General features: G+C 35.9%; 6 protein-coding genes across 11 annotated transcripts; all 6 read right to left on the bottom strand.

The window, feature by feature from the left end:
- Positions 1-2,831: 2,831 nt before the first annotated feature.
- Positions 2,832-5,632, bottom strand: LOC124180438 (protoheme IX farnesyltransferase, mitochondrial). Of its 5 annotated transcripts, none has more exons than XM_046565943.1 (7): positions 5,542-5,632; positions 5,181-5,303; positions 4,752-5,058; positions 4,463-4,658; positions 3,997-4,172; positions 3,444-3,761; positions 2,832-3,196 (listed from the first exon to the last, which is right to left on the bottom strand). In XM_046565943.1, the coding sequence occupies exons 2-7, from the start codon at positions 5,256-5,258 to the stop codon at positions 2,973-2,975; spliced, it is 1,299 nt and encodes a 432-aa protein (XP_046421899.1). In that variant the 5' UTR covers positions 5,259-5,303; positions 5,542-5,632; the 3' UTR covers positions 2,832-2,972. The 5 variants fall into 5 exon arrangements, with proteins under 5 accessions (XP_046421899.1, XP_046421898.1, XP_046421900.1 ...); XM_046565942.1 differs by having other exon boundaries at positions 5,385-5,613; XM_046565944.1 differs by having other exon boundaries at positions 5,181-5,232; positions 5,385-5,613.
- Positions 5,633-6,138: 506 nt separating this feature from the next.
- On the bottom strand, positions 6,139-8,815 carry LOC124180440 (phosphoacetylglucosamine mutase). Its single transcript, XM_046565948.1, has 8 exons — positions 8,754-8,815; positions 8,556-8,659; positions 8,332-8,402; positions 7,669-8,246; positions 7,250-7,531; positions 6,950-7,107; positions 6,549-6,857; positions 6,139-6,459 (listed from the first exon to the last, which is right to left on the bottom strand). The coding sequence occupies exons 2-8, from the start codon at positions 8,645-8,647 to the stop codon at positions 6,318-6,320; spliced, it is 1,632 nt and encodes a 543-aa protein (XP_046421904.1). The 5' UTR covers positions 8,648-8,659; positions 8,754-8,815; the 3' UTR covers positions 6,139-6,317.
- A 273-nt stretch (positions 8,816-9,088) lies between these two features.
- LOC124180442 lies at positions 9,089-12,012 on the bottom strand. Its single transcript, XM_046565950.1, has 3 exons — positions 9,834-12,012; positions 9,542-9,699; positions 9,089-9,423 (listed from the first exon to the last, which is right to left on the bottom strand). The coding sequence occupies exons 1-3, from the start codon at positions 10,546-10,548 to the stop codon at positions 9,286-9,288; spliced, it is 1,011 nt and encodes a 336-aa protein (XP_046421906.1). The 5' UTR covers positions 10,549-12,012; the 3' UTR covers positions 9,089-9,285.
- A 54-nt stretch (positions 12,013-12,066) lies between these two features.
- LOC124180434 (serine/threonine-protein kinase D3) lies at positions 12,067-20,486 on the bottom strand. Of its 2 annotated transcripts, none has more exons than XM_046565932.1 (14): positions 20,099-20,486; positions 19,594-19,980; positions 18,958-19,242; positions 18,739-18,870; positions 18,425-18,636; positions 17,612-17,891; positions 17,314-17,465; positions 17,183-17,244; positions 16,921-17,044; positions 16,697-16,829; positions 16,424-16,609; positions 15,574-16,323; positions 15,245-15,330; positions 12,067-15,157 (listed from the first exon to the last, which is right to left on the bottom strand). In XM_046565932.1, the coding sequence occupies exons 2-14, from the start codon at positions 19,646-19,648 to the stop codon at positions 15,044-15,046; spliced, it is 2,571 nt and encodes an 856-aa protein (XP_046421888.1). In that variant the 5' UTR covers positions 19,649-19,980; positions 20,099-20,486; the 3' UTR covers positions 12,067-15,043. The 2 variants fall into 2 exon arrangements, with proteins under 2 accessions (XP_046421888.1, XP_046421889.1); XM_046565933.1 differs by having other exon boundaries at positions 16,424-16,606.
- A 586-nt stretch (positions 20,487-21,072) lies between these two features.
- On the bottom strand, positions 21,073-22,959 carry LOC124180451 (pterin-4-alpha-carbinolamine dehydratase). The gene is made up of 3 exons (XM_046565971.1): positions 22,635-22,959; positions 21,589-21,708; positions 21,073-21,480 (listed from the first exon to the last, which is right to left on the bottom strand). Exons 1-3 carry the CDS (start codon positions 22,752-22,754, stop codon positions 21,298-21,300), a joined length of 423 nt encoding a protein of 140 aa, XP_046421927.1. The 5' UTR covers positions 22,755-22,959; the 3' UTR covers positions 21,073-21,297.
- A 216-nt stretch (positions 22,960-23,175) lies between these two features.
- Positions 23,176-26,146, bottom strand: LOC124180436 (ribosomal L1 domain-containing protein 1). The gene is made up of 8 exons (XM_046565939.1): positions 25,702-26,146; positions 24,751-25,606; positions 24,477-24,637; positions 24,151-24,186; positions 23,968-24,012; positions 23,730-23,774; positions 23,495-23,527; positions 23,176-23,424 (listed from the first exon to the last, which is right to left on the bottom strand). Exons 1-8 carry the CDS (start codon positions 26,116-26,118, stop codon positions 23,236-23,238), a joined length of 1,782 nt encoding a protein of 593 aa, XP_046421895.1. The 5' UTR covers positions 26,119-26,146; the 3' UTR covers positions 23,176-23,235.
- Between the last annotated feature and the right edge of the window lie 136 nt (positions 26,147-26,282).

Raw genomic sequence — 26,282 nt, 5'->3', positions numbered from 1 at the left:
CTGCGCCCAATCGATTTCTCTCGCAAAACTACGTCGGAATAGTGCCGCAATTAATTTATTCCAGCACTTTTGAAAACCGCGAAAATTTTCGCTAAAAATAAAAAGGGGTTAACCTTCCTTTTTCTTTTACCTAAAAATTTTTCGTCTCAGAATTGATTCGTATGACTCTTTCCCGACCAATTGGACTCCAAGGAACTCAGAAAACGCAGCAAAAGGAGCGTCGGATCAACGGGAGAGAAGATACGAGGAAAAAAGCACCTGCTGGAAAATGTCGAAAATTCAGGTTTTCGTTTTTTGGCTGTAACTTTTGATGCGTTGATCGCAGCGTATTGGGACTGCGCTCAATCGATTTCTCTCGCAAAATTACGTCGGAATAGTGCCTGAAAGAATTGATTCCAGCACTTTTGAAAATCGCGAAAATTTTCGCCAAAAATACAAAGGGGTTAACCTTCCTTTTTTTTTGACCTAAAAATTTTTCGTCTCAGAATTGATTCGTATGACTCTCTCCCGACCAATTGGACCCCAAGGAACTCAGAAAACGCAGCAAAAGGAGCGTGGGATCAACGGGAGAGAAGATACGAGGAAAAAAGCACCTGCTGAAAGATGTCGAAAATTCAGGTTTTCGTTTTTTGGCTGTAACTTTTGATGCGTTGATCGCAGCGTATTGGGACTGCGCCCAATCAATTTCTCTCGCAAAATTACGTCGGAATAGTGCCTGAAAGAATTGATTCTAGCATTTTTGAAAATCGCGAAAATTTTCGCCAAAAATACAAAGGGGTTAACCTTCCTTTTTTTTTGACCTAAAAATTTTTCGTCTCAGAATTGATTCGTATGACTCTTTCCCGACCAATTGGACTCCAAGGAACTTAGAAAACGCAGCAAAAGGAGCGTGGGATCAACGGGAGAGAAGATACGAGGAAAAAAGCACCTGCTGAAAGATGTCGAAAATTCAGGTTTTCGTTTTTTGGCCGTAACTTTTGATGCGTTGATCGCAGCGTATTGGGACTGCGCCCAATCAATTTCTCTCGCAAAATTACGTCGGAATAGTGCCTGAAAGAATTGATTCTAGCATTTTTGAAAATCGCGAAAATTTTCGCCAAAAATACAAAGGGGTTAACCTTCCTTTTTTTTTGACCTAAAAATTTTTCGTCTCAGAATTGATTCGTATGACTCTTTCCCGACCAATTGGACTCCAAGGAACTTAGAAAACGCAGCAAAAGGAGCGTGGGATCAACGGGAGAGAAGATACGAGGAAAAAAGCACCTGCTGAAAGATGTCGAAAATTCAGGTTTTCGTTTTTTGGCTGTAACTTTTGATGCGTTGATCGCAGCGTATTGGGACTGCGCCCAATCGATTTCTCTCGCAAAATTACGTCGGAATAGTGCCTGAAAGAATTGATTCTAGCACTTTCGAAAATCGCGAAAATTTTCGCCAAAAATACAAAGGGGTTAACCTTCCTTTTTTTTTGACCTAAAAATTTTTCGTCTCAGAATTGATTCGTATGACTCTCTCCCGACCAATTGGACCCCAAGGAACTCAGAAAACGCAGCAAAAGGAGCGTGGGATCAACGGGAGAGAAGATACGAGGAAAAAAGCACCTGCTGAAAAATGTCGAAAATTCAGGTTTTCGTTTTTTGGCTGTAACTTTTGATGCGTTGATCGCAGCGTATTGGGACTGCCCCCAATCGATTTCTCTCGCAAAATTACGTCGGAATAGTGCCTGAAAGAATTGATTCTAGCACTTTTGAAAATCGCGAAAATTTTCGCCAAAAATACAAAGGGGTTAACCTTCCTTTTTTTTTGACCTAAAAATTTTTCGTCTCAGAATTGATTCGTATGACTCTTTCCCGACCAATTGGACCCCAAGGAACTCAGAAAACGCAGCAAAAGGAGCGTGGGATCAACGGGAGAGAAGATACGAGGAAAAAAGCACCTGCTGAAAAATGTCGAAAATTCAGGTTCTCGTTTTTTGGCTGTAACTTTTGATGCGTTGATCGCAGCGTATTGGGACTGCGCCCAATCGATTTCTCTCGCAAAATTACGTCGTAATAGTGCCTGAAAGAATTGATTCTAGCACTTTTGAAAATCGCGAAAATTTTCGCCAAAAATACAAAGGGGTTAACCTTCTTTTTTTTTCGTTTATCGCGTCTGTTCTGGTTCTAGTAGTCTTGTGATGTTTTAGTACACATGTCCTCAACATTTCAACCGAGTACGAACTGAGTTGAAAACCAAGTGAGACTCTGAGTTCAATTATGCAACTTATTTTATGACGTTGCGTTTATTACCTTATTTATATTCAACAATTGTTTACCAGGATAACTCGTTATCTTTTCTGCATCCGATTTCCGCGCTGCTATTTCTTTTACTGTGTTCCTCCTATGTACAAATTTCTTCATGCAAGTGCATCCTGCTGCTCTTAGCGGAGTTGTTCCAGCTGTATCAAAACACTACCCTACTTCACTTTTGCTTCCAATCTAGCGTTGGAACGATAGATCGTGACAACTTGAGATATTTCGTAACCGAAATCCTCATTTGCGACTTCTTTTTAAATACGGAATTCATTCAACGTGTCACTTTGTTTTGACCTATGAATAAAATGTTTTTTGAGTTCTAGCCTCTGTTCTATTATAGAAAATTATTTTTAAACCCTAATGCCCTTAATCAACTTTTGTTCTTTGTTCTGGACGTGAACGACACGCACGAGAAGATTAGATTGAAAATTTGTCTCCCTATCTGAGTTCGGAATTTATATTTCAGTTCTACCTCTTCTGTGAATCCTTCAAATCAATTCAACAATTCCACAAGTGATTGGGTTAAAAAAGTTCAAATAATGTAATGAATTGTGATATATATTTACATGACGCATTGTATAACAATATCGTGAACGAGATTGTGGTCATACGTTTATTGCACATTGTAATTGTTTGTACTGTGCTTTACAAAATTACAATATTCTCTACCTGACAGTTCGTCTATACTGTAGATGCTTTCAACGTAGTTGGTTTTCCCAGCACAGCGAAATAACTTTGAGGATCTTTTTCACCATTAGTTGAAACAGAATTCGTCGTATCTGTTGTATTTCTCAAAGACTTTTTGTTGAAGAGCATGAGTAACATTAAAGCGGGCAGATGTATCAACGAAAATCGAAATAGTTTACGCGAACTCGCACTGTCGGACTCTTTATAGAATTGCCAAGCTGGAATGAAAAAAAATTACAATGTTACATGCAAGCTATCTTCGCAGTAATAGCTTAGAATGCATTCAAAGATTCATATTTCAATCATAAACCAAACGGAAGATAAGTTAATTTAAGTTGTTTCGTCAGAAGCACAACGGTTTTATAAATCATTCATGTCGGCTGGCTATACTTCATTGTCATCTATTGTGCATGCATCAAGCTTAGAATCGAACAAAATGAAGACATTTATATTTCCTATGGTTACCTAAATATAGAAAATATGCATTCAACGGTGTCGATTCCACTGCAAACCACCAACTCGTGACATCTAAAGCAGGTGCTAAATATGACAGACCCATGATCGCGGCCGTGTATCTCAATGCAACTCTGCGACACAAACCAGGGTTGGTTACAGCCATCATTCTGTATCCAGCACGAGAATAATCAGGCCGCAGGTTCCAAGATAGTGCATTAAAGTGTGGGAATTGCCAGGCATATAGCATGCCGGACATAATCCAAGCACCAGGAGCTGTAATGTTTCCAGCACATCCAGCCCATCCCATCAGTGGCGGGATTGCACCAACTATGAAACATTCACCTTTACTAGTGTTTCGACTGAGAAAATTACGATCACTTGTCAAGAACATAGCAAAGCTTCCAACAGACGACATTATTCAAGACTCTTGAGATATGGTGACTGGTTTTTATAGGTATAACTAAATATTCTAATTAAGAAAACTGTGCAATCAGTTAGATCTGAAAATGACAATTTGACACATTTCTAAAGTAATCTGTCAGTACACAAAATTCACATTTACCAATGGATCCAACCCAAGTATTGAGAATACTGACACGTTTCATCGGTGTGTAAATTAGAGTGTAGAGTATAAGATTTGTAGCACCTAGGGCTGCTGTCAATCCATTGACGCCTAAGTACAGCATCGAAAGTCCAGCAACACCTGACACCGTCGCAAATGCAATTGCATAGGCTGGCCTATTGACATTAAGTCCCTAATTAAGTTTACAATAATCAGTGTTCAATTTTTGTAACTAATCGTAATTATTAAAATTCAGTATGTAATGGTGAGAATTAAACGAAATTGTACAGCCTTCAATATAAAAATAAAAATCTTCATGACATTATTACTGGAAAACTGATTAAGAAAAGATTAGACTTTCAACCAATCATATTTATTATACGCATAATGATGACTATATATTATGAATGAGAAAAAAAAACATGCATTCTTTGCCATGTCAATCATTATTGATATATATACTCACGTGAGATGGCCACGAACTAATACCCTGTTTTTTGTTCGCGACATCTGAGCATCGAATGGGATTTCTAAAAATTGATTTATAGAATTCGCCGTTGCTGATACAAGCCCAGTTCCTATTGAACATAACAAAAAAGTCTGAATGTCAAAAGCGGCCGGAGCCAGTGCGTATCCACCCATGGTTGTAATTACTACTAGAGCTGGAAAACAAAATATTTTTATTGGTGTGAGTAAATCCAATAGACTAATAAATAAACATATGTTCACTCTCTAATCATCTATGGTTTACTCACATGTTAATCTAATTTTGGAAAGCATTAAACAATGCGTAGGGAATTTGGAAGTGTCCACTTCCATATGCCTCCATTCTGGTTCTTGCACGGGTTTTGTCTTTGGTTTTACAGAACTGCTGGTAACAACTTGTTGAAATTTTGGTAACATATCAGCCATTGAATTGGGGGCAGATGCATTTGGAGCCACAGAAATACTCGTTAGAATTGTGTGACATCGATGACGTTTTCCCACAGTTAAACATGGCCCTTCTCGTTCTGCAGGTGTGTGTTCTGCAGACGGCGTTGGCTTTGCAACGCCGGCGGAATACTGCCAATAACAAAAACTTAAATAAACTAATAGATTTCACCTGTCTAAAATATGGAAGTCTAATTTGTTGAAGACTAACGAATATTGAAATTGTACCCAAGAATCGATAATAAATCACTCACCATTGTACCGAGTACCTTTGAAGACGGTAGACATTTCAGACTTCGACATCGTCTTGCGGTGTATAAAATAAATAACATGATAAGTTATTAACGCCGGTATATTACCAGGATCGTGTCATGATTCTGTAACATCCAACAGTTTGCAAAAAAAAAAATATGTCATAAGATCGAATTATATAAATGATGATTTCCTACGCAACTAACCTTAGAATTGTAATTCATGATTGACTAAGCAAGATACACAATACGTCTGACGATACTCACAGTAATTCAGACAAATTATCACATGCTTGTTTAATACTTCAACAGTGTCATTGCTAATTTAATATTATGTTGCATAATAACTACACTGTATGATCACCGAAAATGATGACGGACTACAAGGTTGAAGAGCAGACTGCTCCTAGGTGGCTCCTGGTCCTGGTCCACCACGCATCGCGGAAGCGGAAGCATAAAGAAAGTTAAGAGAGATCCGATACCTATCGGCAAAGTTGCGAGACCATTACTCGGTGGGTAAGTAGGCTTGCCGGTAATTCCCTTATCCACGAAAGCTGTATAACGCAATCCTATAGGACCACCGAAACCTCGTAAAGGTATCAGATTTGAAGTCTTCAGAGGTTGTAGTTCGAAAAAAAATTCGTAAGTAACGAATTATCGAACTGTGCACCACTAATCAGGCTCTCAAGCAAGTTTCCACCGTACGAAACGAGCACCGCATAGCGACTGTGAACGACTAACTGCCTATAACGTTTGGGACGAATCCGGATTTGTCGTCGCCAACGCTCAATGATACAGCAGAGCAAATCTGCGAATTTACATACGAAAAAAACTCTTCCGCATACTTACGATTCTAATTGACGTTCAAGCGTCAACCTCAAATTTAGTCAAATGTACCTACTTTGGATTAAACAAAATCTGCATGAAAGTATTAAATAAGTAATATACCAACTGTAAGAATTATTTATTGAATAATATATGTAATTGTTACTTTATTTTGAATCAATACCATCACCGTATCACTAGGTATAGGTAATATTTGTTCACACATCGCTCAACAAGTCTTTATTCTTTGTAACAAAAATATATTAACTCACATAGGTATCTTTGTTATCAGGATAGAATACTTCAAGATTTCTTTTAATTTGGAACAATTGGTATAGGACCAATACCTCCAGCTAATTCATAGACAGCTAGTGAAACCTCAGCAGCCAATTTTTGTACCTCAGAAACACTCTGACCTTCTGCGTAAACTCTGACAAGGTCCTCTGTGCCAGATGGCCTGGAATTGGAAAAACTTTGTTAAACAAACTTCTAAATTACTAGTATAGCCTATTACTTGATTCAAATTGCGCATCTTAACTTTCATACCTTACAAAAGAACGACCCCTGGGATATGTTGCAACTAATGTATCAATTCTCTCCTGTAGACCAGCAGGAGTTACACATTTTCGTTCAGCGTCTACTGTACTGATAACGTTTCGATCGCGAACTTTTACTTTTAACTGCTTGTTTGGAAGATCTGTGTAGCTTTTTTCCCAGTCTGCCAAACTCCATCCCTTCGAATGTAGAATGGTTTCTACAATAAGCACATCACTGAGCGCATCACCCACAGTTTGATTTATCACTTCAATAGCGTTAAGTAGTTTGGAAGCAGCACTTCTTGCAGTTTCTGACAATCTTTAATACGAAAAACGGTTCATTGTAAGTTGTAGAACAAATATTATGATCGACGGATTTACAACCTGGAACCCTTGGATTTGTGATTTTACCTCAAATTTGCAATAGCACTGCGAATCGTTCCCAACGCACTCTCCTTAAAAGTGACAGTTCCGTGACCATTCGCCTCGAAGTAAACTCCAATATCAAAATCAAGAGCTTTATGATGCAAATGCTTGACACCTGTTGGGACGCAAGCCACAGGGATTTTCTGAAATCAATATATATATATGGTGGTGATGTATATATATATATACTCTATTCCATTCACCATGCATCTTCCCCTAGATGTTTGTCATAAATTTCGTGAAAGGTTATTCGGATTTTCGGTATTTTAAACAAATTGGACCAACCAAAATTTTGGATATATAATCCGTTGAGCCTCCATTAGCATATGCAGTCTGCACTAAGCCAAGTTGTAAATCAAGTCCAGATTCTTGAAGCAATTCTTTAAAATAACTCGCTATTAGCGTGGCTATTCTATCACCATCCAACAAATGGAATTTGTTTTGCCCATCAGTGTAGTAATACACAACTCTATCTGCATCGCCATCGATACTAGCACACCTCACATTTTGTTGTTGTGGTACATTCATTGGCTGGGTTTGTTGTACTTTAACAAAATCAGCTCCGCACTGTTGGCAAATAAACAATTCAATGATTTTAATAACTCTCCAACTCCTGAAACCTAGTTTAGAGATCGAAAATCTATCAGAGATAAAGCTAGTGATATTAAAATGAGTAAGCATCTACAAAAAAATTTTTTTCTCACCATATAATTCAGCTTTCCACTTCCATCGTTGTAAAGTTCAATTTGAATAGAATCACCTAAGTACTTCTGAAATTCCCTCACTGCAATGGCGCCAACACCGTTTGCACCATCCAAAACAAGGTTTGGAGTGTAATTTTTATAACTTGGCGAACTTCCTCGTATCTCTTTGAAAGCATTGCTAAGTTTCTGGTAGTAGCCATGCAGCGTTGCGATTCCATAGCTCTCGTTGGTATTGAGACAAACTACAAGATAATGCAATTGTGGAGTAGTTATAACGGCAAAGTCATTCACCATGCCTTGCAGTGCTTTTATTCCATCGACCGCAGCAGTCGCCAATCGAGGGCTACTCTGTCTAGTGTCTCTACCAACTACGACATTTGCAGGAGCATTGATATCAATGTTTTGAGTACTGACAATGTTTTGCAAGGTTGATACAAGTTTAGCATCTTCGACGTTAGCCAACTCAGTTGCTAGTTTCTCCCATGACGCCTCTAACATTTCACCTGCTGGATCTACAAGTTTCACTCCGTTGTCAGGCTCCTCATTGTGGCTGGCCGTTATCATGAGACCAATCGCGGCTGAAATTGAGAGGTCAAAGATCTGATCAGATTAGGGTTTAAGCCCGGCTCGCTTTATTCAACAATATCAGAATTCTGACGTTACCTCGTTTGCTTTTCGATCTCAATACGGCCAACAGTCCCATTCTGAACATGACATGATCCAATATTTCTGATCTGTGAAGAATAGGAGAAGTAAATATGGGACGGAAATTCGGTAGTTGTAGGTTATGCCTGAGACTGTCACGTGAATGTTGCAGTACCGGTGGATTTATCGAATTTTATGCATATAAATGAAATTGTAGTGATAAACGTTGACAATTGAATTACCTCGTTCTAAAACCAGCAGTCCCATACTGAATGTGACCATCGTACGTTTTAGGATGCAAAGATTTTGCAGTCTCAATCGATGTGACATCCATCTCTTGTAATTCCTATTGAACAGAGAATCGAACTTGGGCTCCTTCAAGACACCGCAACTTTCACTTTATTTCTACTTATCTACTTTCAGATATCGTAAATATCAACCTTCAAGGCTCCCACCAAAAATGAACTTTCAAGTACCTCCAACACCGCACTTTCCGCTCGGCTTGTTTATGCCGCGTTTCGGGAGTTTGAATGGTATCGAGTTTCGATATCGCCGACGCTCACAATAATGCCCAACAATCGGTACAAAATTCAAACTGTTGAGAACATCGCTCAAAAGGAAGAATGCACCTAATTTTGTATTAATTATGTACAAAAACGTGATAGACATAGATATGTAAATATAACCTTGTTAATTATTTGTAAGGAAAGGAATGTAAGATCTTACTAATCATAAAAAAAATAAAAGAACCAGTCGGAACATAATTGTCTAAAAATCATTGTATTGCGGTATGTTTAAATTCCGTTTTGACAACATGCTTACACAACGCTAAAAAACTAGTATAAAAATGTTTCAAGATTATATCTGCGAAGAACTCATAAAATATCGATATTCGCTAACAGCTTGCCTGAATTGCATCGAGTTTAATAATCTTGAATTATACACCTAATGAATTATGACTATCTGTAATCACTATTCTGTATCAAATGTGTCTAAATAATAAAGAATCTCATCTGTTTTATTAGTTAGCGAGTCCATTGTCGATCGTCGATTTCTTCCAAAGAAAATGGTAGCACCGTTCGCCGTATTGTTGGTATTGCGGAATAACAGCTGTGGAGAGTTAAAAACTTGATTGAGATATTGAAATGACATAAATTAGGGAATTGGACAAAATGCTGCTAATACTATTTTATTATAGTAAAATAATAAAGTACGCTATATAAAATACCATAACTAGCTGTACTAGGTAAACAGCAAAAGTTAAAAATGATATTGCTATTAAAGCTCCTTCCACAGAGGGAAAACCAATTTCTTCGTCATTATCCCAATAGTCATGAGCACCTCTGGTTCGCCTAGGTGGAGCTAAAGCAGCGACGAGTCGTGCCTCTGAGCAGCATGAGAAAAATAATTCAATTAAGTACGGAGTTTATGATAATAAACGGATAAACGGATAAACAGAGCAATGATAATGATTTTTTATAATAAAAAAAAAGAAACGCAATAGAAGATCGTTTACTCACCAATTTCCGCTCTCAAATCCTTCTCAAACTGTTTCAAGAATCGAATCTTTCCCTTCATAGTTGACGGTTGAGATTTTAGAGTTTGATGAACCTTCCTCAGCATTTCCATTGGCAAATAATCTTCTAATGTCTGATTGTTGCATGACATTTTATCAGAATAAGGCTTTCCAGTAGTTGGGAATTGTAATATTGGTATCGCTGTTGTTGGATCATCGAGTATTTCGGTTGGTGATTCCACAGTCAAGTGTTCCATTGGAGTAGACGTCACCACATTGCTGTGTACAACGTCTTTAACACTAGAGATTATGTCTACGTTTTGTGTGAATGTATCCACTGAGTCATCATTGCGATCATCATTATTGTAGATGTGCAATGAAGACTGGTTGGAGAAGTTTGAAGGATTTGTTGCGATTAATTCTGAATGGTGTTCAGGATCTTTGGAGTCATGTGAAATAATTACTTTAGCAATGTTCCCATCCGTATTTCCAAAATCATTTAATGCATTTGCAATTGCAAAATTGTTGTCTGACACAGTTTTATAATCATTGCTAGATACTTTATTATACAATGTATCATGCCGATTTCCCGCTAATTTGTAAACCTTTGTTTCGTCGGAGAACTGCGGCAGCTCTACCCACTCTCCGGTAGCAAATAATTTGTTCACAATCAAGAAAACTAGGTGACATTTTAATACCATTGTATTCTTAATTGTCATACTGAAAGTTTATACTTATCTAAAAATGTTTCTCACTCTGGTTATTATAATATTTTACAGAAACGAGTCAAAATTATTGTGTTTTTATTTTTACCAAAGAAGCGTTCATTGGTGATAATTTTTCACAAATTAAATAACGATTTAATATAGATAAATTCGTACTCCACTCGAATTCAAGCTACGATAAAGAAATGACATGATATTTGCTGCAAATTCTATGTTGAACTAAATCTCTGAAGAGTCATGGATGCATAACGGAGGAACAAAAGTAATTATTTCAAGCAGGGCATCTTTGACTTCCTGCTGTTAGAACTAAAGCAATGACAGTATTTTCATATTGTTATTGTTATAGTGTAACAGAGTTTAAAATATTCGACTGCACATCAAGGAGTTAAAACATTTCCAAAGAATGTTTGACAATATCCGAAAGCCAAATCAATGAATCAATTAGAAGTTAAGAGTAAAAAACTTTTTATTTATATTTTGTGCCCTTACATAATTGCATAAATGATTACATATTTCTTTATTTTTATTTATTATTCGCTTATTAATATACATGTATATTTTTAAGGTTTTCTTTATTTTTAGCTTTTATTATTATATCTTTTGTTTGTTTTTTTAATAAATTTTTTTCACTTTAAATTTGAACAACCTTTCGGTAATACTGTAAATATCAAGCAATGCGCATTATCTGTTAGCATAATGGATTATTACCTCGCAAGCTTCTATTACGTTAGATATATTAACGATACAAATGTGATTACTTCTGAAAACAGATCAGCTCTACAATTTATGATTACATGATCTGTTTTCAGTGATCAATTATTATTAGGCCCTTCTGTTTGCTTCACCCAAGTTTTAACAGTTAATTCTTGAGTAACTACAATAATTTAGTTATATTTTATTATTCATTTATTCAGAACCAACTTCTTAGGGAAGATAAACGTGACATAAGTAGAAAGCTTAATACAGCGAGATTATAAAGTCAGTGTAGTGAATTAGACTGTATAACTTCTACGGAAAAATGATATTTCACAAAATATTGGCATCTAGTAATTAGTTTTGCTTGATAAGAAGTTATCGATTTCAAAAGTGTGATGTATTCGTAAATATGTAGTAAGTGATGACTTTGGAAGACTAACAATACAATTTAATTGCCATAACAGACAGGAAGTTCTTCTAAGACCAGGTGGCAATACTAGTTCGGCGTGTGATAAAAATTATGTCCACGTATGGTAGCAAGTAATACTTATTGACAATAGACGTAGATTGGTGTATCGATTCGGCGGTATGAGTGATAATCGGTATAAGAAATCACACAAAATGTATAGTCTACCTTGCTTTTAAAAATGCAAAGTTAACAATGTTACAATTTACCAACAAGATATCATATTATTCTCAACTGTATTAGAAATATTCATATAATCATAATGTAATAATACATTTTATTACCTATGTTTAGATCGTGTGTGTGTGTGTGTGTGTGTGTGTGTGTGTGTGTGTGTGTGTGTGTGTGTGTGTGTGTTAATTTGCAGAGCAACAACAGATTATATATAATTTACAGCAAGGCTTCGCAGTTTCAAACATGATCGCAGAGGACAATTTACCTAATACTAATTTGAATAAGAAGACATGTCAAGTAATGAGATGCAATTTTCAACATAGAAATTTGAACGTCTGATCAATACTCTACAATTTTATTTGATCAATGTATTTTCGAACAAATTCACTAATTCGAATAGACGCCAGATATAACGGCTTTAAACTTGGGCCTTAAGCAAGTATCATTACGTACCTTAATAATTTAGGCAAAGTAACGTGAAATTCTTTTTTCATTTATAATCAAGCTTAAGCAAGAAATTTATAATTTTATATAAATATTGTTGCCTTTTGCTGATAACAATTTTGATTTTAAAAATTGTCAACTGTTTATCCGTTTGTGTGTGGACGGTAAGACTAATAACAATTTTGTGCAATTTATTAAGAAATTGCTTCGAACTTTTATTTCGATTAACGTGCATATTTTCTATGTACGAATTAATTAATCCGCAAAATGTATATTCTACATCTTGAGTAGGCCTTATTCTTATTTCGCACAACTGTAACATTTGTTGTTCAAGACATCCGCCAACTTGAATGATTGTGATAGTGGGAAGATTTAAAATCAAGTATATTTTACATCATTTAGATGTTCCGAGGGGACAAAAGAATTTCATAAATAAATTAGATATATTGTACAGACGCATGCAGCGGTTAAATTAAACGAAAAACGTAATAATAATCATAATAAGATATACTTTTATGCTGAATTAAATTCATTTAAATAATATCAAGATGTTACAATCAATGTACTAAAAAATGTAATACAAACGTAAAATTTTTAAAAACTTAATCAACGCGTAAACTGTACACCTGAAAGCTACAATACGTTATTATAATCAATTTATTCACTGTAGATCTTTTACTTCCAGGCAAAATAGAACAAATATAAATATTTAGAATACCGGTAATGTTTAATTTTTTTTTTTTTTTTCAACGAAAGAACAATAATTCTCAAGTTATATAATCGATTTGATATAAAAAAAAATATAAAATCAGGTATACTAAGCACGTAATTAGTTAAAAAGATTGAAAAAAATTTGTTCGGAATGATTTACTGTGCGTTTTGTTATATTACGATTTCTACAACCAATAAACCATAGGTATAAAACTCCTCAACATTTTCATTCTCGATATGCTCATTATTCGAGCAATAACAAAACATCCCACGGGTACTTTCGACTTTTTTTCAACGTTTTGAGCTAAATTTGAAACGATCAAGCTAAGCTCACGTATTATTCAACTATAATGGCTCTCGGGTTAAAATAATATGCTAATGTTATCTATCACCGTAAAAAAAAACGAGTGATATTAAGGAACTATCCAAAAGTCAAGTACGGTAGGGTCTCCCTGAAGTTAATCCTATATATAGAATACATCACCGACTCCTGAATAGCTCAGTATACTGAGCATTTAATTAAGTATGATGTATATAAAATAGAACGGTACATAGTATAATGTTATAATATTGCGTCCAATTTGTATAATAAAATATAATAAAAATTAAAATTAACCAGATCCCACAACCAGGTCACAACATAGAGATTCATAGAATTAATGATAATAATAATCATCGTATCGGAAATCAAAGATTCTCGCTCAGGATAAACATGGTTCAATGCGAAATTCCAGCATTTGTCATTGTTACCACTTATTTTTAAACTGCACTTCAAAGCATATGATCGATTCTTAGAATACCTCTTTTCAATTCATAAAAAATATATATATATATATAATAATAATAATAATAATAATAATAATAATAACAATAATGTATGATTTTTTCGCTAGCTAATAAAATTTTAAATAATCGTGAAACGAGAATCAATTTACATGCATTATTTTTCTTTTTTAACAAATTTTTCTTCTCAGCTCAAATTGAATAATCTTTGTTTCGGTGTTTATAAAGATTCGGTTCCTGAAAATTGAAACTTATTATGTGTAAGGCTCAGTTTGTGAAAAAATATTTTGGAAAATCGAATGAATCTACAACAGCAAATCATATCGTGTAAACAAAAGATGAAGAAAAATAAAAAATTTAATGTAAAAATAGCTTGAGAATCTGAGGTAAATTCATCATTTAACAATTTACAATAAATGTTCGAATCTTTTCTCTAGATCATAAATTGTAGCAATTCATCTTAAACATGATTCAACTATCGAACTATCGTTATATTTCCGTTAATCCGTCCATTTGTTTTTAAAACTAACTAGTGGTAAAAATCTCATCTAATTTCGGAAAGTTAGTATCTGACAATGCTAAATTCAATGGTATCAAAGTTAAACATTCGGTAATTATGAGGAGTTTGGTCAATATTTATCATGCAAATTGAGCTGCAAGCTTTTCACGGACGCATATCTCGGGGATTTTTAAAAATCGTTTTTCATTCTATACAGCAATTTCAGTAAATTAAAAAATTGAACATATCTAGAAGCCCAGGATGGCACAATGCAGTGATAAATTCGCATAAATATTAATGTCTCTGCTTTGCTATTGCAGTCCAAAATCTAGAAGTAAACTTTTGGGAAAAAATTTCACCCAAAACGCGAGTGCTCTGCTCACTGTGTTATTATGCTAAAATACACCAAGATTCGCGGTTATTTTGCATTATTGTAACATAGGTAATACTAACAGTCCAGGGCTGAAATCACGGGCTTGCAGTTTTATTATATCGACGATTTGCTAAAAATGTTTCGTAAAACATTGAATACTATTTCAGGAATAAATTGCTTTCAATATCACTTGACGGAAATACGTAAAATGAAATGTGTTTCAAACGTTTCTGATTTGTCAGGTGCGAATGAAACGCCTGATGGTAGCACGGGCACTTCGCGCCCACCCCTTATGTAGCATAGATGTTGGTGGTTCAATGGTTATGGTCGGAGAGAAGTTTTGTCATGCCCGTTGATTAGCGTAGGACATCCAACGAGCGTCGTCACTTTCGTGAGTTAAGTAACGACAACCAACCTGTTGCTCAAGTTCTCTGAGATCGCACCATGTTTGATAATCCTAAAATCGCAAACAACGTAGTTCGATTAAGAAAATTGTTGTCACTCATTGAACTTCTGAGCTCTACTTTCAATAAAATTTACCCACCTGTAACCATACATGTTGTAAACTCTTGTCAACGGTATATCGCTTTTGATGTTTGACTTGCAGTAGATTATTAATTAAATCTATAGCTGTAAGCAATAACATTGAGGTATTAGAAATAACGAGTTATAATAAAGTAGTAACAAACCAGCTGCTGCAAATGTTATATCAATCGGAAACATGCAAATATATCTGTGTTGAAATAATTTTTACGTCGTTTGTTCAATTGGTTTGGCCAAACTTGATGTGTATTCGAATTTTCATAACCCAAAATTCAGTTTACATTATTCCGATCAAATTGTATTGTGTTTTCAACTATTACCAAAACTTACCATCAGAAGATATTTCTTTCCATGGTTTTGGCGGATACATGAAAGCTGCATTTTTAATTTGTTCGTTGATATCTTCCTCTTCATTGAATGGGAACGTACCACTAAGTGAAACATAGATAATAACGCCAACACTCCACATATCCAGTGATCTGTTGTATCCCTTATTTCTCAATACTTCGGGAGCCAAGTAAGCGGGAGTACCAACAACGCTTCTTCTGAAACTCTTCTCTCCAATAATCCTTGCAAATCCAAAATCGCAAAGCTTTACTTGAGTAAAATCACTGTTACTGCTGAGCAATACGTTTTCTGGTTTCAGATCACAGTGGACAATATTTTTACTGTGTAAATGTTTCAGCGCAACTAATATTTGTGTTATAAGAAACTTTGTGATCCTTTCACTGAGACGTCCCCTTTCCGAATTCAAAATCATCTCGAGCATGTCTCCTTTCAACTTCTCCATCACGACGAATATTCGTTCTGGGGTTTCAAACATTCGTTCCAAATTAACGACACCGCTGTGCGAAAGATTTTGTAAAATTGCAACTTCGTTTTTTAGCTGTGCCTCCTGCTTTGTCGGAAAGCGAAGTTTGTCAATTACTTTAATTGCTACGGCGCGACCCGTTTTGCGGTATGTACCACCGTACACTATCCCAAATTGACCAGATCCCAATACTTCGTCTGGACAAATTTGATACAATTGCGACATATCGACTACGCGCTCGTCAGGTTCCATGGACTGTTGCTCTTGCGCTACAAATGATTAAAAATTACATTTTACATGTAAAAACGTTTGCTGTTGCATTTATTACAACTCGGATCAACTGAGCAGTATGAAAAACTGTTTATTTACGTGTTGATGCAGATGTGACAGGCATTAAAGCTTGCCGAATACTCGTCTCCCATGATTTGGCTAAGTGCGCTCCGACGCCACTTTCTTGTGGAGGCATCTGTCCAGTGGCACCGCTGTGAAGTGGATCTTCACCGACATAATAATCCACGTTCGCAGTTCTCAATTCAAAACAATGCATAGAATCTGCTAAAGGTTTTAGAAATTTCCCATAAATACCTATATTTAGTTAATAGAATAGCAAATGTCAGTTTAATATTTTGTGATGAAACTTACTGGAATGTGGCGTTCTGGCAGTATCAATATACAAAATTTCCGCCAATGGTATCTCCTTGTAATATTTGTGTCCGCTGTCGCTTTGAAAGAGTGTAATAGCTTTCGTATCCAGTCTCCAATAATGTCGTTTCCTCTGAAATTAGGGATATATTATCAACGTTTATCTCGGAATTACATACCAAACTATGTAGTATTGTTAAATAGCATCATGTTCTTTCACTGACCGTCGGATCACGACTAGTAAAATGCACCATCCAGCCTTCTTTCAGAACTTTAGAACCACGTCGTTTGGTATGTTTAACACTTTGAACTATTCGCATCAGCGGAATGTTGTTGCTTGGCGATGAACTGCAAACTTTAATAATGTAGAAACAAGAAAAGGAAAGTGGGGGTAGAGAAATCAAAGAGAACCATCTTTAGATGAGAATATTACATAGAGACTTGACTTTGGGAAATAGATTACTCTAGCTTTGTTAAAAATCTTACCTCGAGGGTCTGGTCTTCGGGAATTCGTCAGACGAGACTTCATCGTGACTTGGAATGAGATCCTGTGGAAAAATATTGATAAAAGTGTTGTTATGATTTTGGTTTTTAAGCCGATCTTTCTAATAACTTACAGAATTTAATCCCCCATTGTGGTTTCTGTCATCAGCCACACACGAAGGATGCGATGGGGGCAATGGAGATTCGGTAGCACTGTCAGCATCTCCTTCTTCGTTACGACCACCATATCGCCCTTCGGTTTCGCCACCATCTCGATATTCTGCACCTGAATAAAGAGGCTATATTATTTACTGTATACTTTAGTAAAAACTCTTGCTTAATTTGTAGAGAATTTTTGAAAATTTTCATATTAAAATCATTGTAAAAGTATGTAATATACCAGTTAATTGATAGGACAAAAATGATCATCACCTGTACTATCTCTTGGAATCTCGCCAGTACAGTCTTTAGGAATTTTGTCGATGCATTTTTTGTGGGTATTGTACTGACAATCTTTACACTGTAAGCCTTGTTTGAATAATCCACCCAATAGTTTTTTGCATAATCCGCAAACTGTGGGCCGAGTATAAGTGTGCACTACAAAAGTATGCGGAATTTTAATACGATTTCCAATTTCACGATCTATCCAGGGTGGACGCCCCCCCAGCAATGGTGATCGTGATGGTTTGGGAACTAATATGTTGGGAATAGTCTGCAAGATGAAAGAAAACAAAACATCAATGTCATTTTCTATATTCAATTATGAACAGGCAAACACTAATTGTTAAAATCTACCTACTTTTGTTTATTTTGCAATCAATCGAATAATAATCGATAGCGTAGTTGCATTATTGAAATAATAGTTAAAACATTATTATTATACCCTAAAAGTTGATCCAAAACATATTATCCTTAACTATGTTTGAAGCATATACGATATTAAAAAGGAACCACACGCCGATACCACGTTTATCTGTGCAGGAACTAACCAATTATAGATAATCATCGCGAGTTCTGGATTGACTGCTTCCTCTCGAAGCGCAAAAGCATAACATGATATCCTAAATATTATCTTGCAGTTGAAGGGTTCAACATTTGACTTCGCTTACTCAATAGTTTACGTGTTACAGTAAAATGAATACTTTTCTTAACATAATGAACGAAAATGAAATTACTTCAAACTAAAAAACTGGAAAAAACAAAACAGATTTTAACTTCATAATAACAAAAACCAGGGATACTTACAAGCGTGCTGTTATTTTGGCTTGAGTGGGACGCAGTGCTCGTGCTGAGATTAGCAGTATCATCGCTGCCACTGGCCAAACTGCTTGTCGAACCTTGGCTCGGAGACCTGGGAACATTCAAGAACGTAGAGCTGCGTCTCCTCTGATTACTGTCGTTGGAACAATTGTTGGGAATCACGACGACGCATCGTTTATGATAATTCATTCCACATCCTAAAAGAAATCAAAAGCAACATTGTAGGTACCATTGCATTTTGAAAAATTATTAGCGATTAATGAGAGTTTCCAATTAAAATGCGACTGGCTGAAATCTACCTTCGCATTTAAGTCCTTGACGAACTAGACCAAATAACATTTCACCACAAAAATCACAAAAGGTTGGAACCTTATACGAATGAACCACCAGGGTATGTGGTCGTATAAGTACATCCTCACTCGGTACTTGTGCTGAAATGTGAAATATTAAATAAGTTTTACCAGTTGCGAGACAAGGATGAAAACCAAAAGACTAAACTTCATCGCAACTTGACTTACCAGTCAATACTATTTCAACCAATGTTTCGTCGACAACTTCGGTAGCATTTGTAATAAGTTGAAGAATATTTGTTGAATTATAATCGTGTTTAAACAAGAGCAGCCTTTCATTTAGACGGCTCAAACCATGATCGGGACACTTATCATTGATAAAATCACAGGCCAAGTCTTTTAGAGTTTTTAATGTGAGAGTGCCAGCCTCAACAGTTACGGTATTGCGAGTCAACCCGAACTGGAATAAAAACGTCACCTCAGGTCCCTCCATTATAACTTGTGTCCAATCCACTGTAAAATAATAAATTAAATTACCGTTGGTAAATCCTATCAAAATGTGCTGCCTGCTGATTCCTCCCTTAGCGCAAAACGTGTACACAAATATGCGCAACTGTTTTGCCTAATATGCAACGAAAGTGATTAATGAATAATTCCAAAGATAATACCAAGTAATTAATAAGGAAAAAGTGGTCGATACTAAAATTGAACTATTTGCCACACATTAACCGTTTGAATAAAATTTGTGATAATACAAAGTACGATAAACCAATTGAGCGAACATGATGTAAAATTTAAGAGCTACTAGAATGAGTCATGATGTACGCATGGAATCTGAAGTGAACGATTTAATGTCATACATACTTTTTAGGGGTTTTGCAGCAGTATCAAATAACGTCTTGGTAAATCTTCGGTCCATTCAATCAAATGCGTGTATTCTTTGAAGTGAAATGTAGAGCAGTGTATAGGGTGGTTATACGGATACGCGACGTTTTAAAGCTACGTGATGTAAGAAAACCGAAGCGGATACGAATGCATATGCTTCTTGCATGTTTTTACGACAGCTTACGACGGTCGTGTTGTATATACGTTAGAGGAAAAAAGGGGTCTTGTAATATTAACGAGCAACGGTATAACTACAGCGTAAAACCAGCGCAAATGAGAAAGAAAAGGAGGTCGGTTTGAAAATGCAAACACAGGAATAGTCTGAAATCGTTATTGAATGTTACTCGGTACGAGAAACAGCCCAAACTGAAATAATAATAAGGTATTTAAAAAGGTGTAAAATTACACTGACGCATGCACACGGACAGGTCACAAGCATAAATTTGCGAAGCAATGTACAGTTAGCTTTGGCGGTCCAACCCACCTTCTGGTCTCTGCTCATAAACTCGTCAAAGTTTTATGTTACGCACGGCTATGCTGCACTAGTTGTCCACAGCTTGATCATGTTCTCTCTACTGTCACGTACACTCGACACTCGCTGTTTCACAAGTTTCTCAAATTACAATTAACACTGGTACCGTTGATGCACCTCGTCAGACCCATCGTGTCGTCAATGTTGCGTATACTGTTTATAGGGAGGAGGGCTAACGGGTTCAACTTCGTCGATTCGTTGCCCGTGCCCAGGCTGCATTCGTTCACACACACTTGCGCGAGCGGAACCGTCGAAATCGGAATATAATCTATTTATCCCTGTTCACCACTGACAGCGTGCCGTCGATCGGTCGTGGTTCCCATGCCGCTAAATGATTAGACCAACAGATGGGAAACCACGCTCGATGCTCGCGACGCTAGCGAATATTGGAAGAACCACATATCGACCAGAACATCTGAATTATATTCCTGCGCAGCTAATGTGCGTAGCTATCTCTAAGAACCAATCGCGCGTCCGCGTATCCGGACCGTACGATGGCCATCTTCGATTTTCAACCAATCGCGTCCGATATTATTTAGCGCACCGTTCAAAGCTTGGAAATCTCTTTAATTAGTTTTCACCCTCATTACTAATTTTACTGTTATTAAAAATTAAACAAAATATGACCGTTGAGTATAAAAATATCTATTCCGCATTGTTCACTTTCAATTTTGCTAACACTTGACGCAAACATTGCAGCATTGTATATTTTTAACACAACTTCCATATGGTTCACAGACAAGTATAGTCTACGCAGAACGGGACTAAAATGTGTCTGACCCGTCCGCGGAAGGAACAAGTCTTATATTCTTCAGTTTTTTTACAACATTGACCCGTTTCAGCAAAGCGCGTATGATTGAACCGGGCATTGGAAAGCAACGTATTGCTCCTTGTGGTATGACTACTGTAAGAGACTGACACTTAAGTTAGGAACAAAAATTGAAAATTGTTTTATTTCATCGTTTTTTACATTCGATTAGATGGTTAGTATCTCAAACATGCATGAAATATATTACGTATATTTGAAAGAATAAGCTCCACCAACTAACTGACAAAGGTGCTGTAATGAATAAATCAAGGTCGCTTTTCCGTGCCTTAAGTTTTATAATCGAATGATTGATTTATTCGAATTTTTTTTCCTCTTTTCACGATCATTCGTTGGATGTTTTAGCAACGGTATCGATAAACGTAGCTAGCTTAACATCCCTTTGAGACAATCCGTTTACATCATGGGAAGACAAAGTTATCTGCACTTTGTTATAAACGTTAAACCATTCGGGGTGATGATCCATTTTCTCAGCTTGCAGTGCTACCCTTGACATGAAGCCAAATGCCTGTAATAAATAAATTATAGAAATAATATAAGAACGAATTACTTTGGTTGCACAAGAAAAACTTTGAAGCTCGAATTATCAATATTAATTCTTATTCATTTTTGAGACCTGATTAAAGTTTTTGAATAGAAATTCTTTATAGATGGCATCTCGCGAATCTTGTACGGTCCATCCATTGCTCAGTAATGGGCTCAAGTCTTTTTCTCGCTCCTGAGATGTGAGTTTGCCCTGAAATCCGATAAATATTCGAATACATATTGTGAGTCTGATAAATGCAACACGTAATTTTTCATGCGTAACCATGCAAAATTGAATGATAATTGACAAACAATTTTATCAAAGCACTGATATTGGTTTGTTTATTAATTTTTGTGTAAACATTAATTACCCTTTGGTTATCTCACATGTATTATACTGTATATTCCATGTAATGCTTAAAGTTGTAATTCATTGTATTATCAATTTTATTAAGAGTTTAAAAGTGTGTGAAAAAAGTAAGATAACGATACATATAACGGAAACTTAATTGTACACGAAAATAAATCTTTTCAAAGACGACCGCAGTATCCGCGACCACTATAAGTATTGCTAAAGCAGTAAAGTGAAACGGAAATCCCTAATCGCTCCTGTGACTGTCGTAAATATATAATTATATGCGCACTTATTGCACATTTTATTTATGCTCATTCAATTCATGATACCACAATAAAAAGTAGCCTACAAATCACTACATGAATCTCAAGGTTTCTAGATCACTGCCTTTCATTGATTTCTTTTTCGAATTGTGAAATATTGATTACGCTATAGTGTGTACACACCACTTGTTGCGATGGAATACGTCCGTACCCGTAAAGCCTTTCACAAATTTAATACAGTCTATTCATGAAAAATGACGCGACACTCAAGAAAAATCAACAATGAGCATAATTGTATTATCTTCAATTTATATTTACGCAACAAATATTGAAATTAGTTCTATATTATAATCGCAGCATATTGTTGTAACATCGAAAAGTGTAGTATTCAAACTGAAAAACAACAATGAATGAATTGACTTGTATGTTTTACCGATTTAAATACGTTTCAAAAGAACTCAATCCAGCGGTTTCGTGACCAGTAATATTGCACAGTTTGGATTATAAATATATTCTTACCATTTTAGTTTTGCTACGAGCTTGAGATGTTGCGCTACGTCGGTCTGCGACAGAGTAAAGTATCTTTCTACAAACTCTCCCACCGGTCAAACTCGTTTTCAATATGGCCGCCATCATCATAATTTCCTAACCTATACCTGCATAAGCTCTGCGTAGGAATTTGTTTTTATTTTTGACCGATCACCTGAAACGTCAATGGAGAATTCGTATTAAACTGTTTTCAGGTTCATAACACTTGCCAGAGGATCATGATTAAAAATAAAAACAATTCTGCTGTTATTCATAAAAAGCTAATTTTCTGATGTAGATTATCCGTGACGTGTAACTCCCGGCGCAGAATCAAAAGAACATGCTAGTTTGGTACCATACTTATGACGTTCATTGCATTACTTAACGCATATTAAATACACGAGACCGTGAAATCCGATTTTCTTACGATGAAATTACTTGATAACTTAAAGAAAAAACAATTACTTAGAAAATCTGTTGTCGTGTAATGATTGGTAGAGGAAATGAATATTTCGTGCGAAACCCAATAAGCCACATGTATAATTATCATTTATTAATAATGGATACTTGATTAATCTTCGGGATAAAAAAATCACGCCTTCGTTTTCTTCTTTTTTTTAACAATTTTAGATCTCTTTTTAGGTTCTTTCTCTTCGGTAGTCGTAGATATGGTTTCCTGCTGCCACTGACTGAGATATGCTTGTTCAGCATCTTCAATTTCGTCCTCAGAATCGGTGAACGACTTCGCATTAATCGCCGTTTTTGTATTATCATCAGAGTCCTAAAATGTAATATGCAATCAAGTTATGGTAATGGTTTTGATTTAACACTTAAAAGTGATATAATATTACCTCTGCTTTTATATTGAATGGCTCATGAATTTCCTGTAAAAAATGAAATATCTATTTACATTACAGTATAATATATAAATAGTTCTCTAGATTTCATTCAAAGACCTCATACGTAGTTTCGAATCATAGCAGTCATGAATTGGATCCATTATTTAATCATAGCAGTATGTGTAAAATTGAATTATCTCCAATGGTTGTGTGGCAATGAAAATTTTGTAGTTTGCTAAAAACTTACCGTTGTTTCCAGTTTCTTTTCCACTTTTCCGGTAACAGTAGTTTCCTGTAAAAAAAATCCGTGTTTTATACAAGTCCAAATCAATTATTGATCTGCAACGAGGATGATCCATTCAAATCTCAGTTTCGATTTGGAATCATAGCATTCATGAATTGGATCCAATTTATAATCATTGACACATGGTACGAAACAGTTATAAGTCGTTTGCAGAAGTTATTGTAAATTGCATATTACTCACTTGTTTGTTCCGCTTGGATATTTTTGCTGTTTCTTGATTGGCAGGCTGTAAAACATAGGTACATAAATTATTATAAAATCTATCAAGTAAGGAAATGACAGAAAAGAATGCTTACATTACTGAAAATAATTTAAAGTATGAATATACTTTAAATTATATATATTATATACTCGTGTTACATACCAGCTTTGATTTTTTTGCAGCTAATTTGTCAACTTTCTGTAAAGAGAAGAAAACAATGCAGCTATTAATATCAGCTTTAAGATCATTTTGAAGTAATGTGTACAGGATAAAGTATTTCATACAAAGTCTTGAATCATGGCTATCATGAATTGGATCCAATATTTAATCATTAAGAATGAAAGCCACTGTTATTCCCAATAAAAAAAAAACCAACATTTCTGGTCAGAATTTGATCATTTTCAGAAGCAATTACTGCACCAAAAACAAAGAGAAATAATAGGCAAAAACTTGAGACAAAAAGATTGATTGTATGAATAAACACGTACTTTGGTGATCCTATTCTCGTCTTTCTCTACCTTCACTGTACCATCAGGGTAAACTACAACCTTGGCATCGCGAGCTGATGTGCTCAACTCGCCAACCAGAGTTTGATAAGCCTTGGGTCGTTTTGGTACAACGACTGGTACCTTGACCTTGTTCTTGCTCTCTGTAATAAAACAAAAACTGGCTCAAGTAACGAACTGTACATCGAAAGTGTTGACATGTGGTAAGACTAATTTTTATAATGAAAAGATCGATGAAACAACCATCTAAACTTACTCAGTGTAATGTAAATTGGTACTGGTAAGCTGGTGGATGTCTTTAGAATGAGGCTTCTGATGTTGAGCCATCCACCTGGGTAATTATCGGCTAGACTTTTGCAAACGCTTAGAACATTTGCAAATATTTCCTGTTTCTTCATTCCGGTATGCGCGACTTGTACTACGTGAGTGTCTCCATAAGAATGTAGATGCATGCTGGTTTTCTTAAGCGCAATATCAATTTCACGATTTAAATTCTTGGCATTCATTCTGATAGATGTTGGGAGTTTTCGTTTAGCCATAAACAGCTTGCCTAAATGATGCGACAGATGTCCAGCTATTTTACCATCTGTTAAAAAGTAGTCGTAGCTGGACAAAAGTTTTCTCTTCAGTTCATACTGGTCAAATTCGGTCTTAACCTGAGTCAACGGTATCACATCCTTAATCTGTTTGCAACCATGTTTCCTGAGCAGATCTTGATAGTGGTCTATTGTTGGCTCCAGGTTTTGCCTGCGGCCCTTCTTCATGTCCCCAACAAACAATACTACGTCGTCGGTATCTGTTACAAGTGTATGCGGCAGTAAAATTCTGAGTTGCCTTTTTGGTATTTTTGGTACCTTGATGCACGCCACCTGAAGCAATATTGGCTGATGCTCTCCATCAAATAGCTTTTTCGTATCCCCTGCCTGCAGGTTGGTGAGTTTCAAAATAGCATCGATACCTTTGGATATTTGATTATTGTCGACGTTTATACCCTTCTTCGCCTCTTCTGGTAGCTGTTTTTGAACCTTCACTGAGACCTCTTTGTCAACATCTGAGGCTCCTTGTTCTGGTACTTTCTGCCTTTTGTCATTCTTGGATACTTTCTCTGTCTTCTGAAATTTGGCAAGTACTTCTCGTCAAGAAATATTTCTATAATTTGAATGCGTCGAATTTATGAAGGATCGAACATAGTAGTTGATTAAATTACCTTTGCCAATTGTTTTTTAATTGGAACGTCAGAAGAAACGTTTTTTTTCTTCGGTTGAGGCGGTTTAACGACGTTTAGAGTGGCAGATTTACGCTTTAAGGTTTTCATTACGGAAACTTGTTCTGCTTTGAGATCGACCTTCGGCTTGATATCATCATCAGTTTTAACCATGCTTGAAGGAGTTTTTTTATTTTTTTTCGACACGCTTTTAGAATCTTTTAAAAAATTTACAATCTTATCTGCGTGTAAATTACTCTTCAACATTTGCGTTAGAGGAACACGTGCTTCTTTGAGGTTAAGTTTACCGGTCCTTTTATTTACTCCGGGCAACGCCCCGGGTTTATTCAACAACTTTTTTACTTTTGACTCTTTTTCATTTTCCTTCAAGCTCTTCGCCGCTTTGGGAACCTTGCCCATCTTTATTTATTTATCAACACCGTAAATATCGACTAACCCTATGTTGAGAGGTTTCTCTCTGTGTGAGAACTTGAGAGAGTGGAATCAGGATAGACAACATCAGAACGCCAAATCGCCAAATGACTAACTGAATCGATAAAACAGACTTCGATTATCATATCAAA

This window comes from Neodiprion fabricii, chromosome 4, assembly GCF_021155785.1.
Source record: "Neodiprion fabricii isolate iyNeoFabr1 chromosome 4, iyNeoFabr1.1, whole genome shotgun sequence".
NCBI classification, from domain to species: Eukaryota; Metazoa; Arthropoda; class Insecta; order Hymenoptera; family Diprionidae; genus Neodiprion; species Neodiprion fabricii.
Note: the sequence above shows the minus strand (reverse complement) of the source record. Positions and strands in the feature narration are given on the sequence as shown.

What these genes read in the sequence shown, in the direction of transcription:
- LOC124180438 (XM_046565943.1), bottom strand. Translation starts at nt 5,258, where the DNA reads ATGTTATTTATTTTATACACCGCAAGACGATGTCGAAGTCTGAAATGT. An exon ending in TTAGTTCGTGGCCATCTCAC is followed by an intron (nt 4,173 to 4,462) that starts GTGAGTATATAT and finishes TAATGTCAATAG; the next exon opens with GCCAGCCTATGCAATTGCAT. An exon ending in TACTTGGGTTGGATCCATTG is followed by an intron (nt 3,762 to 3,996) that starts GTAAATGTGAAT and finishes AATGTTTCATAG; the next exon opens with TTGGTGCAATCCCGCCACTG.
- LOC124180440 (XM_046565948.1), bottom strand. Translation starts at nt 8,647, where the DNA reads ATGGATGTCACATCGATTGAGACTGCAAAATCTTTGCATCCTAAAACG. An exon ending in ATTATATATCCAAAATTTTG is followed by an intron (nt 7,108 to 7,249) that starts GTTGGTCCAATT and finishes TATTGATTTCAG; the next exon opens with AAAATCCCTGTGGCTTGCGT. An exon ending in AGTGCTATTGCAAATTTGAG is followed by an intron (nt 6,858 to 6,949) that starts GTAAAATCACAA and finishes TTCGTATTAAAG; the next exon opens with ATTGTCAGAAACTGCAAGAA.
- LOC124180442 (XM_046565950.1), bottom strand. Translation starts at nt 10,548, where the DNA reads ATGACAATTAAGAATACAATGGTATTAAAATGTCACCTAGTTTTCTTG. An exon ending in GGATTTGAGAGCGGAAATTG is followed by an intron (nt 9,700 to 9,833) that starts GTGAGTAAACGA and finishes CATGCTGCTCAG; the next exon opens with AGGCACGACTCGTCGCTGCT. An exon ending in ACCTAGTACAGCTAGTTATG is followed by an intron (nt 9,424 to 9,541) that starts GTATTTTATATA and finishes AACTCTCCACAG; the next exon opens with CTGTTATTCCGCAATACCAA.
- LOC124180434 (XM_046565932.1), bottom strand. Translation starts at nt 19,648, where the DNA reads ATGGACCGAAGATTTACCAAGACGTTATTTGATACTGCTGCAAAACCC. An exon ending in GGTTGAAATAGTATTGACTG is followed by an intron (nt 18,871 to 18,957) that starts GTAAGTCAAGTT and finishes TTCACATTTCAG; the next exon opens with CACAAGTACCGAGTGAGGAT. An exon ending in TACAACATGTATGGTTACAG is followed by an intron (nt 15,158 to 15,244) that starts GTGGGTAAATTT and finishes TTGCGATTTTAG; the next exon opens with GATTATCAAACATGGTGCGA.
- LOC124180451 (XM_046565971.1), bottom strand. Translation starts at nt 22,754, where the DNA reads ATGATGATGGCGGCCATATTGAAAACGAGTTTGACCGGTGGGAGAGTT. An exon ending in CTCGTAGCAAAACTAAAATG is followed by an intron (nt 21,709 to 22,634) that starts GTAAGAATATAT and finishes ATCGGATTTCAG; the next exon opens with GGCAAACTCACATCTCAGGA. An exon ending in TATTCAAAAACTTTAATCAG is followed by an intron (nt 21,481 to 21,588) that starts GTCTCAAAAATG and finishes TATTTATTACAG; the next exon opens with GCATTTGGCTTCATGTCAAG.
- LOC124180436 (XM_046565939.1), bottom strand. Translation starts at nt 26,118, where the DNA reads ATGGGCAAGGTTCCCAAAGCGGCGAAGAGCTTGAAGGAAAATGAAAAA. An exon ending in CTGCAAAAAAATCAAAGCTG is followed by an intron (nt 24,013 to 24,150) that starts GTATGTAACACG and finishes TATGTTTTACAG; the next exon opens with CCTGCCAATCAAGAAACAGC. An exon ending in TATCCAAGCGGAACAAACAA is followed by an intron (nt 23,775 to 23,967) that starts GTGAGTAATATG and finishes TTTTTTTTACAG; the next exon opens with GAAACTACTGTTACCGGAAA.